The sequence below is a fragment of the Tripterygium wilfordii genome, chromosome 23 (assembly GCF_013401445.1).
Source record: "Tripterygium wilfordii isolate XIE 37 chromosome 23, ASM1340144v1, whole genome shotgun sequence".
In the NCBI taxonomy this organism is placed as follows: Eukaryota; Viridiplantae; Streptophyta; class Magnoliopsida; order Celastrales; family Celastraceae; genus Tripterygium; species Tripterygium wilfordii.
In genome coordinates, this window is record NC_052254.1 from 9512821 (window position 1) to 9533460 (window position 20640).

General features: G+C 34.8%; 1 protein-coding gene across 2 annotated transcripts; it reads left to right on the forward strand.

The window, feature by feature from the left end:
- Nucleotides 1-2009: 2009 nt before the first annotated feature.
- On the forward strand, nt 2010-6328 carry LOC119992619 (ras-related protein Rab5-like). Of its 2 annotated transcripts, none has more exons than XM_038839408.1 (7): nt 2010-2447; nt 2959-3036; nt 3125-3292; nt 3876-3924; nt 4491-4564; nt 5337-5430; nt 5954-6328. In XM_038839408.1, exons 2-7 carry the CDS (start codon nt 2974-2976, stop codon nt 6052-6054), a joined length of 549 nt encoding a protein of 182 aa, XP_038695336.1. In that variant the 5' UTR covers nt 2010-2447; nt 2959-2973; the 3' UTR covers nt 6055-6328. The 2 variants fall into 2 exon arrangements, with proteins under 2 accessions (XP_038695336.1, XP_038695335.1); XM_038839407.1 differs by having other exon boundaries at nt 2010-2425.
- Nucleotides 6329-20640: the final 14312 nt, after the last annotated feature.

Genomic DNA, 20640 nt, shown 5'->3' on the forward strand with positions numbered 1-20640 from the left:
GAAATTGCTCACGTAGCCCCATTGACCAAGATAAATCGATCCAAAAAATCATCACATACATCTTTGATTCAAATCTGAAAACAAAAAATAGAGAAATAAAGATGGTAACACCATTTATTGCCCCCAAATTGACTAAGGTCAAATTTTTGACATGTACAAATACAACCTTTCGGTAGAAGAAAGTCACCTTGAGAGGGGCTTCAATCTTCCCGATACACGAACAAGAGAAACTTTAGTCGCCAAATTGATGTGCTTGTAGTAAGATTTGGCAGTGAAGCAACCACGTTTAGTTAAATCTTTGATGCTAGTCTTTTTGATCTTCGGTTTATTAATATCAAGAAAAAGCCTCTTTATGAGTTACTAGAATAGAACAAATTTCAACTTTAGGTTACTAATTTGGAATATTTAATCATTCGGTGACGAATTGAAAAATGACCTATATTTCGGTGATGACATGTTATATTAACCAAAATAAGAGTTTATATGAAAGTATGAAACGTAAGGCTCCATTTGTAATCACACAATTCTTGAGTGAGGTTTTTGTACTTAATCCAATCTCTTCAAAGTATGGATAGCAACCAAACAATATCCGGGTCAGGTAATAGATACCCGCCCATAAGAGCAACCACAATGGTTGTATTTTGATGACCCAACAGTAGTATTTTATGTCACTTTTAATGGACCATTGAAAAATATGGGCTACAATGGTTGAGGTGTTGTTCCAAATATGTTGGCCCAATCTTGTAAGAATGGACTTTGACATGCCTTCTACCTTGCTTGCTTTAGGTGAGCTTTATTTAGACCCCCAATTTTTACGGTAAAAGAGTATTTTTCATCTCTCAACTATTGATCGGGTTTCATTTTCGTCCCTTAGCTCTATTTTTTCCCTTTTTCATCCTCGAACTATGAGAAAGTACCATGTTTATCCCTTGACTAAATCCGGCCATTGAAAAATCCTACGTGGCATCATATTGTTCGTCAGATCATGTTTTTCCCAACCTCAATCTCACTTAAAATGACGAAAATGATACTTTTCAATAGTTGAGGGACACAAATGGGGAAAAAAAAACTTAGGGACAAAAATGAAACTCCCCCATAGTTGAGGGACGAAAAGTATCTTTTTGCCCAGTTTTTATTAATCACACCCGGATTATCTACACCTCATAGAAATTGAAAAATAACTAACCACACCCCAAAATAATAAAAAATTGACACATTTATTAAACACATCCCAATGACAAAAAAACATAACAAAGAATGATCTCTTTTTTTTTGGTAAAAAAAAGATGTATAATACACGAGGGCATGTCTCAAGAAAGTCTGAAAAAGAAAATTTCAAATGAAAAGACAAAACTTTTACAACAAGTAGCTCAAGTTAACTAAGAAGCTATAAGTTGTATCCTAGAGAAATAGAGGAACTGCACCAAAACAGATCCAAAATCTGCACCAACTATCTTTAAAATTCTGCACAAAACAGCTTCAAAATTTGAACCAAAGCAATCCCAAAATCTACATAACACAGCTCCAAAATCTGCATATCATCGTCATCCTTGATAGAGAAGTTGAAGTCATGATTTATTGTTTTCGAGAGAATTCACACGAGGTTTTTGAGAACGATGGCGACAGGCGAAGGAGTCAGGAGGATTCTGGAGATCAAGAACTAGATATCAGAGATAAGTTTTAAATTAAGTTTGGAGTGGGGTGTGTTAAACCTATATATGGTCAAACGTAAATTGATCAAATTTTAGGTGTAATTAGTAAAAACTATAATGTAAATAAAACTCCCCCTTGCTTTATTCCAACTGGGCCCACCACGATACCAACTCCCCCTCCCCAGTTTGGATTGCCCATCCTCTTTCCTCCATTTTTCCCCTGACGCAGGCCTTCCCTTCTCTTAGATACTTCCTGGTTCATCCCGTTTCCCTGCAGCACATCAACCATGGACACTACATTTTACCAATAGAGGTCATTCTCACTAAACCATTGATTAACTTGTCCAGTAAATTCAAAATTGCTTATAACCAAGTGTGACAATTATCGACGATAATTGGAAAGTTTAGGAAGAATCGAGATCGAAGTTGATTTTTGAGATTAGATCTAGAGAGAGAACTACAGAGCTACTTCAAGCAATCCAACTTACCAGTCAATAAGAGGAGAAGAAACACAGACGAAAAGGCCAGCTGTAAGCATCCAACTTACCAGTCAAATCCAGGCAACTACCATTCTTGTTTCTACTTTGAAACTCCCACTCCTCAAAACCATTTTCATCAACACAACACCAAACTTTCGTGTACGCAGCGTAACAAGCTCTGGCAATAGCTTCTCATTTGCTTTCTCTTGTGTGTGTCAATTTCGTTCTCTCTTCATACCCCAGGTCACCTCTCCAATGTCGAGGCCAGGCAGCAAGATTATACAAGCCAAGCTGGTGGTTATGTCTTCCCTTCTAGGTTTATTCTGATATGCGTTCAAACTAGTAAAATTGGTTTCGATTCTTTAAATGTATTGAACGAAATTGGTCTTTTATTGGGAATTGTAGGATAAATTTATGGAAGCTCAATTGTTTTACCAGTATCTTTCTCCATGGGTCTTCGTGAATCGATTTTTATGTGCTGAGATGTTGCATGGAGAGTATATGAATTGAGTAATCTGATCATAAAGCATTTCAACCTAATCGAAATTGAATTGGTTCTTTAATCATACTCTTGCCTTAAAATTGTTCAGAAATTACTCTGCCCATGTTTGAGGGGTATCAGATATGGGGGTATCATATATTTTGTCCCACTTCACAAAAAGTCAAAAATAGTCTTGTTTTGGTATTTGACATTCAATTTCCAGTTTGAATTCATATATGAATTTTAAATTTTGTATGCAAGAACTATTTTCTCGATGCATTTCCGAATGATTATATCAATGGTAGGAAGGGTTTTAGTTTTATGACACAGTTGATACTCTTCCCAGGTACTTCTTGGGGATATGGGAACTGGGAAAACAAGTTTGGCATTGAGATTTGTCAAAGGCCAATTTCTTGATTACCAGGTACTCTCAATATTTATCTTCTCAATTTTGTTTACCATGTTTTATGGCATCATGGCTTTTATGAACTCGGATTCATGTTTAAATCCAGGAATCGACAATTGGGGCTGCCTTCTTCACTCAGGTTCTTTCACTTAATGAAGCCACCGTAAAGTTTGACATATGGGACACAGCAGGGCAGGAGAGATACCACAGCTTGGCGCCTATGTACTATCGTGGTGCTGCTGCAGCAGTTGTGGTGTATGATGTTACAAGCATGGTAGTTTTTTGTCAAATCTTTCATCGTCATCTTTATTGCTCGCTTTCTAGATGTCAATGGCCATTTCTCGTGGGTTTCTTAATTAGTTCCTTAAAGTAATGAGCTTATTCTGCTCACATCCCGCGAGCATAGAAACCCAAGCCTAATCAATCTATCCATATTTCTTTAAGTTGGCGGCAAAGAAAAAAAGGTTCCAATTTTCAATTTTCACTTGGCCATATTTATGGTACAAGCCAAATTGGGAAATACATTCTTTGTTGTTAAAAGTATAAAACAATATCCCCCTTCTATAGGACCAGATAGTTCAGTAGTTTCCCCTTTCAAAATTTTCATAATATGTCTGCATAGTTGGCTTTTTTAAATGTTCGTCTTAGATTTTATATGGCATGTTAACTATTTAGCATGAAAATGATCAATGACATCCAATCCTCTCTATGTTGAGCTGCTTGGGCTCTTAAAATGCCCCCCTTATGTGTTATGCCTTATGTATATGAACCATGGTTATTGTTAGTCTGATATTTGATTAACAAAGGCAATTCAGTTCAGAAGCCAAGCCATTCAATATTATGGTTTCTGTTTCCAGGAGTCATTTCTACGAGCAAAAAAATGGGTTCAAGAATTGCAAAGACAAGGTAACTGGCAGAATATATAAGACATTGTCTTATTTGTTTCCTACTGTAGAAGCTATGGATGTACCTTCTCCGCTTTTCCCTTTACTGTACTTTGAATGTTTTAGACCTTCTGTATCAGATCCTTAAAAGTTAAAACACTTTTTCCTTGTTACTGGACTTCTTTCAATAACATTAGCATATTGGAAACCTTCAAGTGTGCAAATCAGAAAGTTCTTCTGCGTTTGCGTCATATCATTGAAGATATTTTTAAAGTGCCAGCATGCTGTGATTGTTCCTAATGTTTCAACTTTCAAGCAGCTTGTATACCTTTTCAGCCAATTTCAAAGTTCAAGTACATTTGAATAGTTTTTTGTTGAATATTGAAGATGTATATGTATTATTTTGACATGTCTACAATTTGACAAGTGAAGTTTTTACCGAGTTGATAGCTGACAATTAGATTGGCTACTAGCTCGCAACTACCTCCTTCAGAGTTTATTGACATATGAACACTATTATTATTTTTCCGCATACTACGAATTATTCAAATAGATTTTCTTCTAATTCACATATTTTTTCTTTCTCAGGAAATGCTAAACTGATAATGTTCTTGGTGGCAAACAAGGTTGATTTGGAAGATAAGAGAAAAGTGGGAAATGAGGTATTTTCCCTCTTTCTTATTTTGGTGTTTTGCGCTATCTTTCTCTCCTGTTTTGTGAGGAAATCTAGGGTTGTTCAATTGTAAGTAAACCTAAGACTTCTCCACACATGAAACTCCAGTTCAGGTCAAATATACAAATATGTAAGGACATTGATTATTGCTTAGGCACTTATGTGTAATGAAGTTCAGACTTAGTTCAGTTATCTAAAATATAAAATAAACTTCTAATCCAGTCAATATATTGGATATGTATTTCTTTTTATTGACCAAGCACAATGAAAGAAACCTTGTTTCCTTAGATAAAAAGTAATTCTTAGTAATCATTCATTAAGATAATTTGCGAGGCAACCGTTTGAGATGGTATGACCATGTACAATGTAGAGATAGCAGTGCGGCAGTAAGGAGAATTGAGGGAATTTGTTTAGGATAGAGTAGAAAGTGAAGATGAAGACGTAAAAAGAGATGGCTTGAAGTAGCAAAAAATGATATGGATTCAATAAGAATTTATGATCGTAGATAGAAATGAATAGCGGAAACGAATACACATTTCTCATAGACTCATGCAGATGATGATAATAATGATGATGGATCATTCTTTAGGCCATGTGTTGATAAGTACATAAATTTAATAAATGCATTGTAGATTTTAAAATTGTCTCTGATACATTTTCTTTCCATTCCATTTCTTTTGTTGAATGATGGAGAAGTCGTTTGTATATTTCTTTTATTGGTAGCTTGGAGAATTAAAACCATGACTCGGAATTTTTCGCAGGAAGGGGAACAATATGCCAAAGAAAATGGCCTCGTTTTCGTTGAGACTTCGGCAAAAACTGCACATAATGTCAACGAGCTCTTTTATGAAATCGGTAATAATTTTTCCTAATTTGTTTGCTTATATGAAAGGCAAATTTTCTTTTGTACTCTTTTCTTGGAATGTCTTTCATGTTCAATTTTTATCACTTTGGTACGATTAGGTGGTTCATAGGCTTCCAAGGGGTTAATTTACATTAACCAAGGATTTTACTTTATCTTCCATTTTAGTGAATAACTCAGCTTATCACAAAAAAAGGTTCATTTTTTTTTATGTAAATTGATTGAATTACCAAAGATGTCTCAATTCAGGATTCAACGGAAAAAGTAATGCTTGATTGTCATGCATAGCCTATAATGCCCAGCCTGATGAAGTAAGTATTTATATGCCCAGCCTGATGAAGTGAATTGCGAGTCAGAAAAATAATTACATAATATGCCTGAAATCTCAAATACTGGATGGTCATAGTTAATGTAACCCCAGATATATATGCAATTTTCTTACCGTTTAATTTAAATATTAAGATTGAATCTCCTAAAACCCGACTTCTGTTCTCATGGAAACATTCTCTCTTGCAGCAAAGAGATTGGCAAAGGCTACCCCTTCACGTCCCACTGGAATGAGATTGCATAGCAGACCACAAAATAGTGGAAGGAGATTCTTTTGCTGCTCAGAATAAAATTGCACAGCAAACAGGGATAAAGACGCTCATCTCATGTTCGTGGATATGATAGAGAACACACAATGCAGTCAAGTATATATGTTTTTAGGACATTGTGTTTGTTCTGCATTTTTTTGTATGTTTGGAGAACAAATGATCAAAGGATTGATTCAGATGTCAGGGTTGTGCTCCCAACCCGTGTTCTGTAACATTACTCGAGAGCCAACAATATCATTGGAAACTTTTGTGCCTTTAAATTGTCGGGATACACGACGAGATAATTCTGTGGCAACTACATGTCCCAGCCAATTCTCCTTTCACAAATCTTTCTCATTTGGAGGATTGAAATTGCAGAAAATACCAGAAGGCAAAGTCCAGACCTGCTCCTATCCTCAAAGCCAGCACATTTTGATTAACATGCTCCAATCCCTGAGTCTCCCCAAAAGTTTCCAGCACTGCCAAGCTTTCAACTCCTATAACCTATATGGCTTGTTCGTACAATCCAACTACAAGCACATGATTCATCAATCTAGCGATAGAGGGGGAGAGGATGTGAAACTCTATCACCACTTGCCACAATAAAATGCAAGTATGAGCCGATCATTTCAGCTTTAACATTCCAAAACATCCGTAGGATATTGTCTGGCAAGTCCATGAAAATTCATCTATAAGCTCCCGCCTACGGGAGAGGTTTGAATAGTTGGTGGTTACATGACTAGCATGCTCCAGGCAAGCCTACAAAAAAATCATATATGAGCTCACGCGCTATGGGAGAGGATTGAATTCCTAGTGGAAGAATGATGTAGGACAAGTAGAATAAGAAGGCCCGGACAAGTAGAATATGAAGGCCTATTGTTTAAGGTCTATTAATTAAGCCCACAATGTTAGGAGACCCATCTAGTTTACTTGGTGGCCAAGTAAACTTGGAGACTAAGTTTATTTAGAGGATAAATTTTTAATTTTACTTTTTTATTAAATTTTCTTAGGGGACAAGTTATTTACTTGGTAGTTAAGTTTCTAGGTCTATATAAAGACCATATTGTAACCTTTTGAGAGATTATCTCTTTCATTATCAATCAATATATCAAAAACCTAGAGAGTTTTCTCTCAACCTAAGAAACACAATAAAATATGCTATTCTGTTGCACTCAAATACATAACTATCACAAAATCAAAAGAGAGAGATCGAAGCTACGACTCTTGAAACATACCTTAAGCAATCGAAACTCGCATCCACCATACTAGACTAGAAACTAGAAATCAAACCTAGCCACTCCTGATATTGAAGATAAACAACCAATTTTATTGATCAAAACTAGTGTTTATAGCAAAATCAAGAGAAAGCTTAACAAAAACTTGAGAGAATATGCTAACCTAAGAGAGAGAATGGGATGGAGGCTACTCCCCCAAAAGGAGAGATCCCTTCAAGAATGGTGTTCTTAGGGTTAAAAACACCCTATTTGGTAATGAAAACACCCAACTACCCTTATAAGATCAATCCCCATTGGTTACAATTAAGAAATACCCGAAAAACCCTTCAAAAATCCGTGTTGCAGTTGTTTGTTCGTGACAAGGTGTTCGGACGGTTTCTTAAGGTGTCCGGACACCTGGGCTTCATCAAGTTTTCGTCATAGGCTCTGTTTCATTTTTCAAATGAGGTGTTTAGACACCTAAGTAGGATGTTTGGACAGAGGTGTCCGAACCCCTTGAGAGGTGTCTCAACACCTCAATGTAAAAATGCCCAAAAAGGTGCTCTAAGTTGTCCGAATTAGATCCGATTCCTACAAAATCAAAAGGAAACATTTGTAAGTGTAAAACTAAGCTAAAATACAATAAAATACATTAGCTAAGTGCTCTAACATCCTAATTAAAGGACATTGGAACGTCAAAATAGAGGTCCAATCACACCTGCCAACTTAGACGTTGTAGTCCCTAGCAATGCAAAGACTATCTAAAAATAATAACAACTACTAAATAAAATCCTAACTCACTCTCGTAGGCATCACGGTTGCATTTAATGCATGCAACAAGCCTTTAAACCCCTAGGTCACCCTAGTGGACGAGTTGTAGTCTCGTGAGGGTTTAACAAAGCGGTACCCACAAACACTTGCCAAGGGATCCACACCTACTTTGAAAGCACAATAAATGATTCTTAAGTTCTTATACGTAAGAGGCAAAGTTAATCCCCCAATTTCACTAGTCAAGAACATGCAATATTTCTGAACAACCAATCTCAACCCCCTCAAAGGTGACCAAAAACATTTTGTACTATGAAAAATGTATGTGCAATCAAGCAAAGCAACTCAACAAATTCACACAAGTAAAACCTTGTTATGAACCTTTTTGGTGTTCATAAATCCCCAATCCCAATTGCAAACAAAAACATAAAATGATTGTGCTAAGTGGATTGCAATTTGGATTGACATAGCTTTGAGAAAGGAATCACCTACAAGAGCAACTAATGCATCCGTCAACTCACTTGCTTACTGCGAATCAAATTCATCACTCGATTTAATGGGTTGTAATGTGGCTATGGGACAAGGTGGGAAGAATTTGGAACTAGGTAACAAGTTACAAGGTTAAGTTCAAATATGAGAGCTAAATTCTCATTTTGTCACCCCTTCCATTGTACCACAAATTCAAACTACTTCTCCTCCTTTAAACAGAAAGGATTAGCTTTATTGCATACTTCTCTTTTTGGTGTTTTTCTTCTCTTTTCTATTTTTCTTCTTTCCTTTTCTAATTTTTTCTCTTTTTTTTAGTTTATTCTCCATTTGTACAAGCTCAATCCCTCTTTTTTTTTTCAAAATAAGGAGTAGTATCAACACCGACTTAATTTCAATCTCTTACTCAACCTTGCAGCCAAAGGTGGAAAAATTTTGGGAAAATTGGCTCACACAAGGCTTGTAAGTGAATTCACGAGGCTAAAAGAAATTTAAGGTTTATAGTCACTCACAAATGAATAGGCTAAGCGCAAATCTCACAACCTAATGACTCCTTCAATCCTAAGTTCACAAGCAAGTGGCGAATGCAAAGAGTCACACTTCTCAGTAATCAAATGTAGTGAGTGTAAAGCTATTGAACAAACTCGCTTAATAAGTTGAGCAATGAAGAACAATAAAAGAATCACCCAAAACCCAATATATATCCATGAAGAATGGCTCGAAAGAAAGAGTACAGTAAAAGGGAAATTTTCAAGCAAAAGGATCTAAAACACAATCATACAAGTGCTTCAGTGCTAAGATGCTTTCTCAACTACACATGCAATATCAAATTATGTCTCAATCATCCCAAAAGAAATCGATCATAATTATCCCACTCAATTACATGCAACAATTTCGCGAAAGAAATTAAGAAACCTACTCTACACTTGCACATTTGATCAAGAATAAGAAATTAACGTTCAAATTGATAGTGAATCCCAAAAGTGTCTACCCATCCCTTCCTAAAGTCCATCTAGCATGTATGAACAACAAAGCACAACACAATAGGATGGAGGGTAAGAAGTCATACCATACTCTTCAAAAGTGGTTGGAATCATGAGCAATAAAGTATATCCTAAAAAAGTTAATACCAACCACACTATCCCAATATGACACAACAAATTTTTTTAAAATTTTTTAAAATTTTGATATTCACAAAAGCACACCAAAATAAGAGTAAGAAAATCATGACATAACTCACAACTATTTCACAACCCTCACCCCCCAATTTGAATGAGACATTGTCCCCAATGTCTAGAAAATGAATGCACAAAGAGTGTGAAATTGTGAAATGGATTGTGAGCACACGAAACACACCAAAAAAAATGCAAAAGAATTCTAAACTAATCCTAAACACACTATGTACAAGAGTGATTCAACCATGGCACGAGGGAGAGGTGGGATCCTTGAGAACCCAAGAACATCCTCAAAATCACGACTCCCGTGTTGAGGAACGTGGCGCATCACACATGATTTGGTCCCCTTTTCCCGAAACTCACCTAAAATGAATTGTAACCAAAGTTTGGGGAGCCACACTTTTCTAATTTTGGTAAAGATTTTATGCGTGAAGTGGCATTTAGAAGACTTTTTAAATCCACTTGGCAAAGGTATCTTTTTCGACTTTGGAGGACGCTTTTGGTATGTTTCAACATTGAGTGGGGAGGGCTTTAATACTCCTAAAAGAGGGGACAAATGTCCCACACCGTAAATAGGTAAGGATTTCAAAACTTTTTTCATAACATCTCCCTCAATCAAAAGTTGACTACCTTTCTCAATCAACACTAGCACACCCTCAATTGAATCCTTTGCAAGTGTCAACTTTAATTTTTCCACAACATGAGAGTGAATAAAAAGCTTAGGGACGTACTCAATTGCCCTCCCAAGGTCTAACTTGTTCCCCTTTTTTCTCACTTTATTTTCCTCTTTCTCTTCACTCTTCTTCTCTTCTCTCTTTTCCTCAATCTTTTCAACTTGATCTTTTTCCTTGTCTCCACATGCTCTATCCACATTTATAGTATTTTCCACCTCATCACCCACTTCTCCACTAGTTTCTCATCCTTACTTCTCTTAGGAGTCATGTTTTGTCAACCACTCTCTCACTCCTTGAGGTAGTGATGGATTGTTCTTGTTCATGTACATTCAATCCCCTACTCGAAGTTTCGTCTTGAGATTCTAATGCTTGGGTGAGCTTTTTTAATTGGCTTCTTAAATTTTCCAAGGCTCTATTGGTCTGCTCACGAAATTCAAATCTCCTTTGATTCACATTCAATTGAGCTTCCATGAATATTTGAAGCGTATCCTGAAGTGATCTTTTTTGGGGTGGGGTACATGGTTGGTAAGATGGTGGAACTATATTTTGGGGTGGAGGTTGTGCTTGCCTAGCGGGTTGGTACTCGTGTGCTTGAATGTAGTAAAAGGGAGGAGGAGGAGCATGCACATTATGCCCATAATATGCATATTGGGAACTTGGGGCGCATGAAGTATATGATGCATGGGTGGTATATCAGGAGGTTGAAAGATATGTTGGGGTGCATTTTGAAATACATGATCATGTGAAACATTTATGGTCACATTTTGCAAAGAGTTGTCATCTTGAACAATTTGTGGCACATTTTGCAAAACATTGTCTCCTTGGGCATTTGGTTCATGCCAAGGATGTAACAATTCCTTTATGTTCACAGTTTTCAATAGACGGCACAATGTATTCAAATAAGTGTTTTTTCTTTTTGAACACTCCCCGCATCACTAGCATGAACACTACTCCCTCCCCCATTTCTACTAGAGTCATGTGCACTAGAATTCTCACTAGGTAACGACATTTTGGCACAAAGTTTCGATTAAGTACAAAGAGAACAAGATAGCAATCAAAGAGTTTCAAGCAAAGAGGTCTCAACCAAAGGTGCATTCAAAGCAAGAATTAAGGAGAATAAGCAAATACAAAGATAGATCAACAATAGGTTTCCAAGAAAAGATGACCACACCAAGTCTGCAAGCAAGTAGTAGGGAATAAAAAATGTGCAAATCCCATCCGTCAAGTTCTCACTCATTTTTTATACGATTTTCTCTCTTTTCAGTTTATTTTAACTACACTAAATTAAATTATGGAAGCGGCAAAAGAAGGAACAACGTTACCCTAGTTGCGCGACCGAGTTCCTTCCTTATTTGATGGCGAAAAATGTCTACTAGCAAGCGTCTACAAGCCACCCTCCATCTTCACAATTGCGCCCCCGGCAATAGCGCCAAAAACTTGACCAATACAAAAATATGCGTGTGTGTACTTACCCCAAGTGTAGCGTAGTCGATATGTAATAAAATCCGGGAGTCCAGAGTCGAATCCACAATGAAGTAAAATGCAAATTTTGGTGGATGAATGCAAACAACTAACTAAAGAGTTAAACGCAAAGAATAACAAATAAAGTATGGAAAAGGAAAATGGTAGAAGGCTCGGCAAGCATGCGTGTTTTGTAACCAAACTAAAACAAGAGTGAAGACAACAATTAATTAAAAACATCTAGCCTCTAATCCTTCCCGATGGATACTCATTTCTCATGCTCAAGGTACAATTATAAATACGCACAACCATACACAATGCATTGTGCGATACCATTAACTATGCATATGCAAAGTAAATTGGGCATGAAGACTTCGATTCCTACATGGAGGCCATCGGGCCTCTTGGTCTACGATGAACGCAAAGGGGTAGGCACCTAGTCTTATGGATTAATGTTCCCCCTTGGGCTCGGCTTTGCTAGCACCCTAGTTTCACACTCAAATACCAATTAACCATAATTCTCCTATGCATATTCCGTAAATTTCACAAAATCCCATCATCAATACACACAATTAATGGTTATGCAATTTAACTAAATATATTGGAGAAATCATGCATTGGGTATTAACAATTCCTAATCACGCATGTTAAATCACGTTCCTCTACTACACGATGAATACAAAGAACACAACACACCAATTCTTATGTACTAATATTCCTCCTTGGGGCTTGGCTTTGTTGTCGAACCCAATTCACACTCAGAGACTAAGAAACACAATAAAAAATGCTATTCTCTTTCACTCAAATACATAACTATCAAAAAATCGAAAGAGAGAGATCGAAGCTACGACTCTTTAAACATACCTCAAGCAATTGAAACTTGCATCTACCATTCCAGACTAGAAACTAGAAATCAAACCTAGCCACTCATGATATTAAAGCTAAACAACCAATTTTATTGATCAAAACTAGTGTTTACAGCAAAATCAAGAGAAAGCTTAACAAAAACTTGAGAATATGCTAACCTAAGAGAGAGAATGGGATAAAGGCACTCCCACCCAAAAGGAGAGATCCCTTCAAGAATGGTGTTCTTAGGGTTAAAACACCCTATTTGGTAATGAAAATACGTAACTAACCTTATAAGATCAATCCCCATTGGTTACAATTAAGAAATACCCGAAAAACCCTTCAAAAATCTGTGTTGCAATTGCTGGTTCGTGATAAGGTGTCCGGACGGCTTCTTAAGGTGTTCGGACACCTGGGCTTCATCAACTTTTCGTCATAGGCTCTATTTTTTTTTTCAAAGGAGGTGTCCGGACACTAAGTAGGATGTCTGAACAAGGTGTCCAGACACCTTGAGAGGTGTCCTGACACCTCACTACAAAAATTCCCAAAAAGGTTCTCCAAATTGCCCGAATTAGGTCTGATTCCTACAAAACCAAAGGGAAACATTTGTAAGTATAAAACTAAGCTAAAATACCATAAAATACATTAGCTAAGTGCTAGAACATCCTAATTAAAGGACATTGAAACCTCAAAATAGAGGTCCAATCATATCATCCGCGACTATGTGTTTTAGCTTGTAAAGCACATTCTTTTTTTGATCAAAATGTAAGTATATATTGAAGATCAAAACAGAGAGAAAGCACCCAGGTAGAAACTAGCCAATCATTACAGAGAAATAACCAGGAAAGGAAAGAAGTAGAGGTTAACCAAGACACTTAAAGCACATTCTTACTTACATTCCAAGATGTATTATGAATGAAAATTCTAATGCATTTTAGTGATGTGTTGTTTTTCATTTTGTTAGTGAAACTACATTAGAAAAGGTTTTTTTTTTTTTTTTTTGGTTTAAACCAATTTGAAGCCATCAATCGTAATAAAAGTAGCTTTGAAAAGCACTCATTAGAGAGTTCAAAATTAGAACATACAAACAACAGGTAGCTAAGAATAATAGTTGGCTCTATTTGATACGATTAAGTATTGTGATATTTATCTTGTGGGTATGTATCAATGGGGCCGAGCATTCAGAACAAACACTAATTTGCTTTTTCTTTAATGATGAAGATATTTATGTAAATTTTGGGTGTTAGATCGTCTCATTTTTTTTTAAAAAAAAAAATCCTTGACAAGTTGTATAATATGAATTTGGACCTGATGAGTCGAATCTAAATCTCGCTACATTCCCCCAAAAATTATCCCCCATTTTAATCTCCCGTGAGAAATCAATTGATTATGAATAAAGATGTAGGGTTTCCTAAACATCCAACACTAATTATGGATGGAGGTTAAACTAAGGGTAAGTATTTGGGAAACCAAACATTTTTCTTTTCTATGGAGTCTCACGAAGTAGGGTATTGAGTAACGGGGTTGCGCCACGTTATTCCTTACTAAACACTAAAACTACGACTGAGTGTCAAAAAAATTTTAAAGTTAAATTAATATGATTATTGAAAACAAAAATAATAAATTTCTATTATGACTCTCCAATCCAATTTGATTTCATAATTTGATAATAAATATAATTCTTATAGTTATAATATCTATTAAATTCAAGTACAGTTATGACGTAGTATGGTATATATATATTTTTTTATAATTTGCCCTTCAAGTGTTCATAATAATAGTTAAACATCTCCTTATCACCAAACATGTAAGTTGAGTTATTTATGACTATGAGACTCATAATTGAGTGAAACTAATCGGGTTCCTAGACTAGCATAGTGAAAATAGTCTCGTATTTTCCTTCATATAGGGTCTACAAATTTTCATAATTAAAAAAAACTTTAAAACAAGAAACCCTAGAAATAACTCATGGAACGCGTGAGAAATTGTTGGGCATGTTTGGTAGAGTTTATTTGCTGTCAAAATAAACTAGCTTATAAGGTGTTTGGCGAAATTTATGACATAAGCTAACTTATAAGCTCTAAAAAAATCTATTTAAATTTAATTTAAAAGATAAAATAATTTTTTTTATAATATTAGATATGATATCATCTTAATAAAAAAAGTAACGAAAAAGTGAAGGAAAAAAAAAACAAACATAAGCTCTAAAATAAGCTTCAATTTGGACCTTATATTTTTGGAACTTATTAGAGCATATAAGTTAGTTTATGTGGGTTGTTTGACAAAACTTATTTTGAAACTCATAAGTTAGCTTATAAGTTAGCTTACGTGGATTGTATTATTTGGAGCGGTCGACAAAATAATTTTTCAAAAAATGATACAATAACATGGAGTTCATAATATAGGTGATAATATAACCCCAATTTGAAATACCATAAGTGAAACTAATATCAGCGGGCCTTTCCATCTTACTTACCAAGTCCATTGTTTTTGTGGCGCCACTACAATCTCCACACATTGTTTTTTTATAGTTACAATCAGTATTAGAATTTGTGAATTATTTCACTCATTATCTCAAGAGTATAAACAACTTAATCTCCTATTTCTACTTGCTAGTCTTTTAAGATTTTATATGCATCAATCACCTCTCCTAATCGAGTTAATTAAGCCACCGATATATGTTAAATTATGCTTATACATAGTCATATAAGTGGCTCAATTTTCATTTCAAGGGTTCATAATAATATTTCAACATATCTTTATCACCAAACCTATAAACTATAGTCAAAATCATCTCGAATGTTACAACTTTAATTAGGATTGATACCTTATTTTAGAATTGCTTTAAACAGTGCATATGCTTTCGAAATATAACCATGCACCACCAGATTCGCCACATAATTTGACCACTATAGTCCAGGATATATACCACCGATTTCTCATATATATATTTTCTCGATTGTGTATGTCGCTAGCTTACTTATAAATGCTACTGCGAATTGAATGTTATTTCAAACTAGTTTGATTTGAAAGGTATCCATTGCTTTTGTGCAATTTATAATATTGTTCAAATAATATCTCAAAAGTATATCGATACTAAAAAATAGTTTCCTGGGTTTACAAGTTTTTCTAAGTAAATAACATTGAATACAAAACTATAATTATTAAATATTAAAATTATGACAAGTTTTAAATTGTTTTAAATTAAATTAATATAATTATTAAAAAACAAAATATTATAATTCTATTATGATTATCCTATCTAACTTGGTTTCATAGTTAGATACTAAATAGAACTCTTACTTTAATATCATCTGTTCAATTCAAGTAACGTTAAAGTATTTCAGTATTTAAGAATTGGACGACCGCTATAACTATTTTTTGCTATGCAAACTAATATAAGCATGAGCAGCTTCAAGCAGATTCTCTGAATGTTGTCAACTGGCTGCTAAAAGGAATTTGATACAACTTGGTCTAAAGTTCAGGACTTCAATGTTATTACAAATCTCTCCTCTCAACTCTCTTCCATTACCTATAACCATGTGTGGAGAGAAGCTAATTCTGGTGGCGGACGTTCTCGCCAAACAAGGAGCTTTGAGGAATGACATATTTGTGGCATGGTTAGGTGACAGCAACTAGCTGTCGCTATCTTAGTTTTTCATTAACCTGGAGGATGGCTTTACAACTTGGCTTTTGTTTCTTCTGGTGTTGGATTGCTTTGTTGTCTTGACGAATTAGGTTTGAGTTTCCTTGGTTTAATCTCTTCCTGTGGATCGGGTTTTGTAGTCTCCCTTGTGTAGTTTGGTTATCGATGTAATAAATTCTCGCAAGTACACAAAAGTCTACGTATAGCATAATATATGTAAGTACGAGGTCGACCCACAGAGACTGATTAATCTAATTAATGTACCTAACTTAATGAATGATTGAAAATTTGTGGAAAAAGGAAGAATGATTGATGTAAATAAAATAAGCAAGCAGACAAATAAAATTAAGATTTTGTGAGATATCAATATGAGAAGAGTACTAGGGCAATGATTTCACCTAGTAATCTGATCACAAACATTCAATTAACAAACTCACAATTATGATTCCAATTCAACGGTTTATTCTTTCTTAAATATACTAGTTCATTCATTCGTGGTGCGAACAAATTAATATTATCAACAGTGGATTAATCATGTTTGGTTCGCAGTTGTTAACTCAAGGCTAATAACTCATTACGATCTAAAGAACTATAACAACCAAGCAATCCCCTAAACCTTGTTCATGACAGTCGACAATTGATTTCTTTAATTCTTTAATTCCGGTTCCACTAAGACACGTGAATTCGGTTCGTTACTTAGTCCTAGCTAGATGAGCCTAATTGCATACTCAATTGGTGATAAAGTAATTAAATAAATAATAGACTATAAGCATGACAATTAAAGACATGAATCATTGAACATAAATTATGCATTCATCAAATTGAAATACTTGCAATATTCATACTAGGCTACATCAAGCCCTAGCAAAGAGGTTTAGTTACAACCCATCATCCAAGAAGCAAAAACAAATCTAGAAAGAGAAGACACGATAGAGAGATTCAAAAAAACCCCTTGAACTGATGGAATTGTTTTTGGGTAGAAAGCCTTGAGTCCTTAAGTCCTTGAATCCTGCAAAAACTTAGAGAGAACGATGTTAGCTGCCCAAAAACCTAGAAAAAGAGTGTGTTTCTAATTTTCATGGTCCCCCATAAAAAACTAGGGTTTGGAAATTAGAAAATCTAAAAGAAGTAGAAAAATTGCAGTTTTTTCCGTCAAGTCCCGCTGGAGCTGTCCAAAATCAATGTTCTGATGAAATTGTGCAGTTTCCAACCACTGGAGCACCTAAAAACCATCCTTCGATCAACCATCTGAATCCGTATTTGCTTCAGCTGGTGCGCCCGTGATTGCTGGAGCGGTCATCTAATGTATTTTTGTGCCCGATTAAATTGTTTCTCATTCTCTTTGACTCATATCTTTGCTCCAACTCTTCATACAATAAAAACACAAGGGGCATCAATAGCATCAATTCAATTCCATCAAAAATTACCGATAAAATAATGAACTTAAGCACACAAATGTGGTAAAATATATGCACATCAGTTATGTCCCCTACTCCTTGGTCATATTATTGCTCTCGAATAAAATCAATCATTCTATGAAAAAAATGCTTCAAGAGATCATTTATTTTTGGTTATTTGAGGTAATTTTAAATTGTTAAAAATTGCTTCAATGTTTTTGCTTCTAATATTTAGTACTTTAATTTACTTTGATTTCTATTCCTTTATCAGATGAGAGTTTTTTTATTGATAGAAGGTATTTTTGTAGTTTATTTTTGGTTGGTTGACCTATTTTTTTTGTGTGTTAATTTTATTGGTAGATATATTTTGTTTTATGTGCTAAATTTTTATAATGATTGTACCTAGTTTCTTATTCTAGGAACATTTACGAAATTTTTTTTGCATAATCACTAGAGTATGTATATATACACTAGTGTTACACCCCGCTGTTAGTTAGTGTGATAAGAATGGTGTGTATAACTCTTGTGACCATGGTTTTAACTTTTAGGATTTACTTTTCTGGTTCCAAATATTTTTGAAAAAATTTGAAAAAAATATATTTGTATTTTGATCGGTTTTACGAATCCAACGATATTTTTTTGTTCGAAACAAAAATCAAATGCAACAAAAAAAATGTATGAAATGTCTTTTGTTTTATATCTAATGATCCAGAATTATCATACATTTTTTGTATTGAATTTTATTTTTGTTTTGAATAAAAAATATATCATTGGGTTCATAAGAACAATCAAAATATAAATAATTTTTTTTGAAGTTTTAGCAAAAATGTTTTGAACCCTAAAAATTAAGACATCATTTTAGGATCTCATAGGAGAATTTCTATATATATATATATATATATATATATATATATATATATAAGTGTTCTTTTTATTGCTATATAGCTGTCTACCACGAAGTGTCTTTGTTCCCCAAAAATTAGCCGCATAACTTTGTACATACAATGTTTAGAAAATTATTTATATATTCTCTCAATCAACTCAATTTAAAGTACATCTTATGACTATATGCTAAGTTATATATATAATTATATGTTTAACATATTAATTAAATTGTTCGATGCCCAAGCAGCCAAGCTAGGGCCTTCAATTAATGTCAAAGTACAGATGCTTCACTTTCGGATTTTGAGTTTCTGATACTATTAAATTCATTGTGGTCCTTAAATTAGAAAAAACAAAGACAAAAGCTAAATAAAATAAAGTTGGAGAATAGCATAAGTAGACTTCTTGCACTAGAGAATTTTCAACCTTCATAAGATCCCCCACTTTTCCTTAGGTGTCAAAAATCTAAACAGAATAATTCTCGCCAACTTTTTTTATGTACTATAACACGACGTGTGTGTATATATATGTGAAGAATTCTCACATAAAGGTCTACTATAATGGTGTAAAATCATATAAAATTATAATATAATTTAATTAAAGCTATTATATTTTTGTAGACCAAGTAATATTTACTGGACTATGCGTTAACAAACAACATATAAATAACAAAAAAACAAAATTCTGCGGGGCGCTGTCCCAACCTCCACAGTGCCCTTTCTCATTAAACATCCTGGCTACGTCTTTAATAGTGAACTTGTAAAGGCTGGAGATGCTATAACATGAATTCTAGAAGATCCTGCGTGCACGAGGAAGTGTGCAGTGCGGGAGAGTCAACTCCATTTTCTTTATTTAAAGAACAAAACTAACTTTTCCTTTTCATTTTTTAAGTTGTGTTTGTGAATTAGCCTTCAAGAGTACTCGAAGAGCCACCCCACTTAATTGGCGTCATAATTCGAACGTTGATTCTGAATGGGTATATTTCAACAATCTGTCCATGTCAAAATGCGCGCATATATATAGATATAAACAATTTTACACACTTATTTTTCAATCATAATTATAGTGGGTCTCAAAGAAATGTATGATCCCCACTTTTGTTGTGCTTTATTACAGTCATTGTATTTCGAATGCGTAAAGTTGCTGCGCATGTGAGAATTTTCCTCAATTGTTATAACCCAAAACCTCTTTAGTTATGGAGAATGAGTACACATCTTACCATCTAGGATTCTAGGTTGAGTGGTAACGAAAGAAGTTATGAGTTCTAGCAGTGGAGGAGGTGAGAAAATAAAAATATATTTAGATAAATACATACAAGCCCGAGGAGGGTCCAAAGCACACAATACCTCAACTGGAATGAAATGTCATGGTAAGAAAACCCGATTTCTATATCCACATAAAAGTGAGTACACATCTTACCACTCCAACAACCTAAAAGGATGAATGATCTACAACAAATGATCAACAAGTATATCAAACTAAAAGAGGACAACAAAACAACTGATGAGTCAGGTAGTGACAAAGAGTTGTCCATGAGACTAAAGTCTATTCATAAAGCCATATATACGAGTTTCAATGAACCGATCAAGGATCAATAAGCATATCAAACTAGAAGAGGACAACAAGACAACTAATGAGTCAAGCAGTGACGAAGAGTCACCCATGAAACTAGAGTCTATTCATAAGGCCATATATACGAGCTTCAATGAACCGATCACCAAGATCATTCGAGAGATCAAGGATGAAGGGAGATCCAACCAAAAGAGATCATACTCCCTCTTGTGCCTACCACAACGACAAAGGACATCGCACGGAAGAATGCAGAGATATTAAGTGGCATCTAGAACATTTGTTTGAGAAAGGACATCTGGAAGAATTTATCAACAGAAGAGCGCAAAAGCAAGACGAGACTCTAGAGAAAGATGAATCCCCATCCAACTTGATCTATTAAAATGTTCATTTCTAATCTTTTTAATTAGCCAATTTTGGTTGAATTTTGATTCTAGTAGGTTTGCCAAACAATGACTCAATGTTTTATCAATCTCAAAAGATCAAGAAATGCTAGATGCATCACCATGC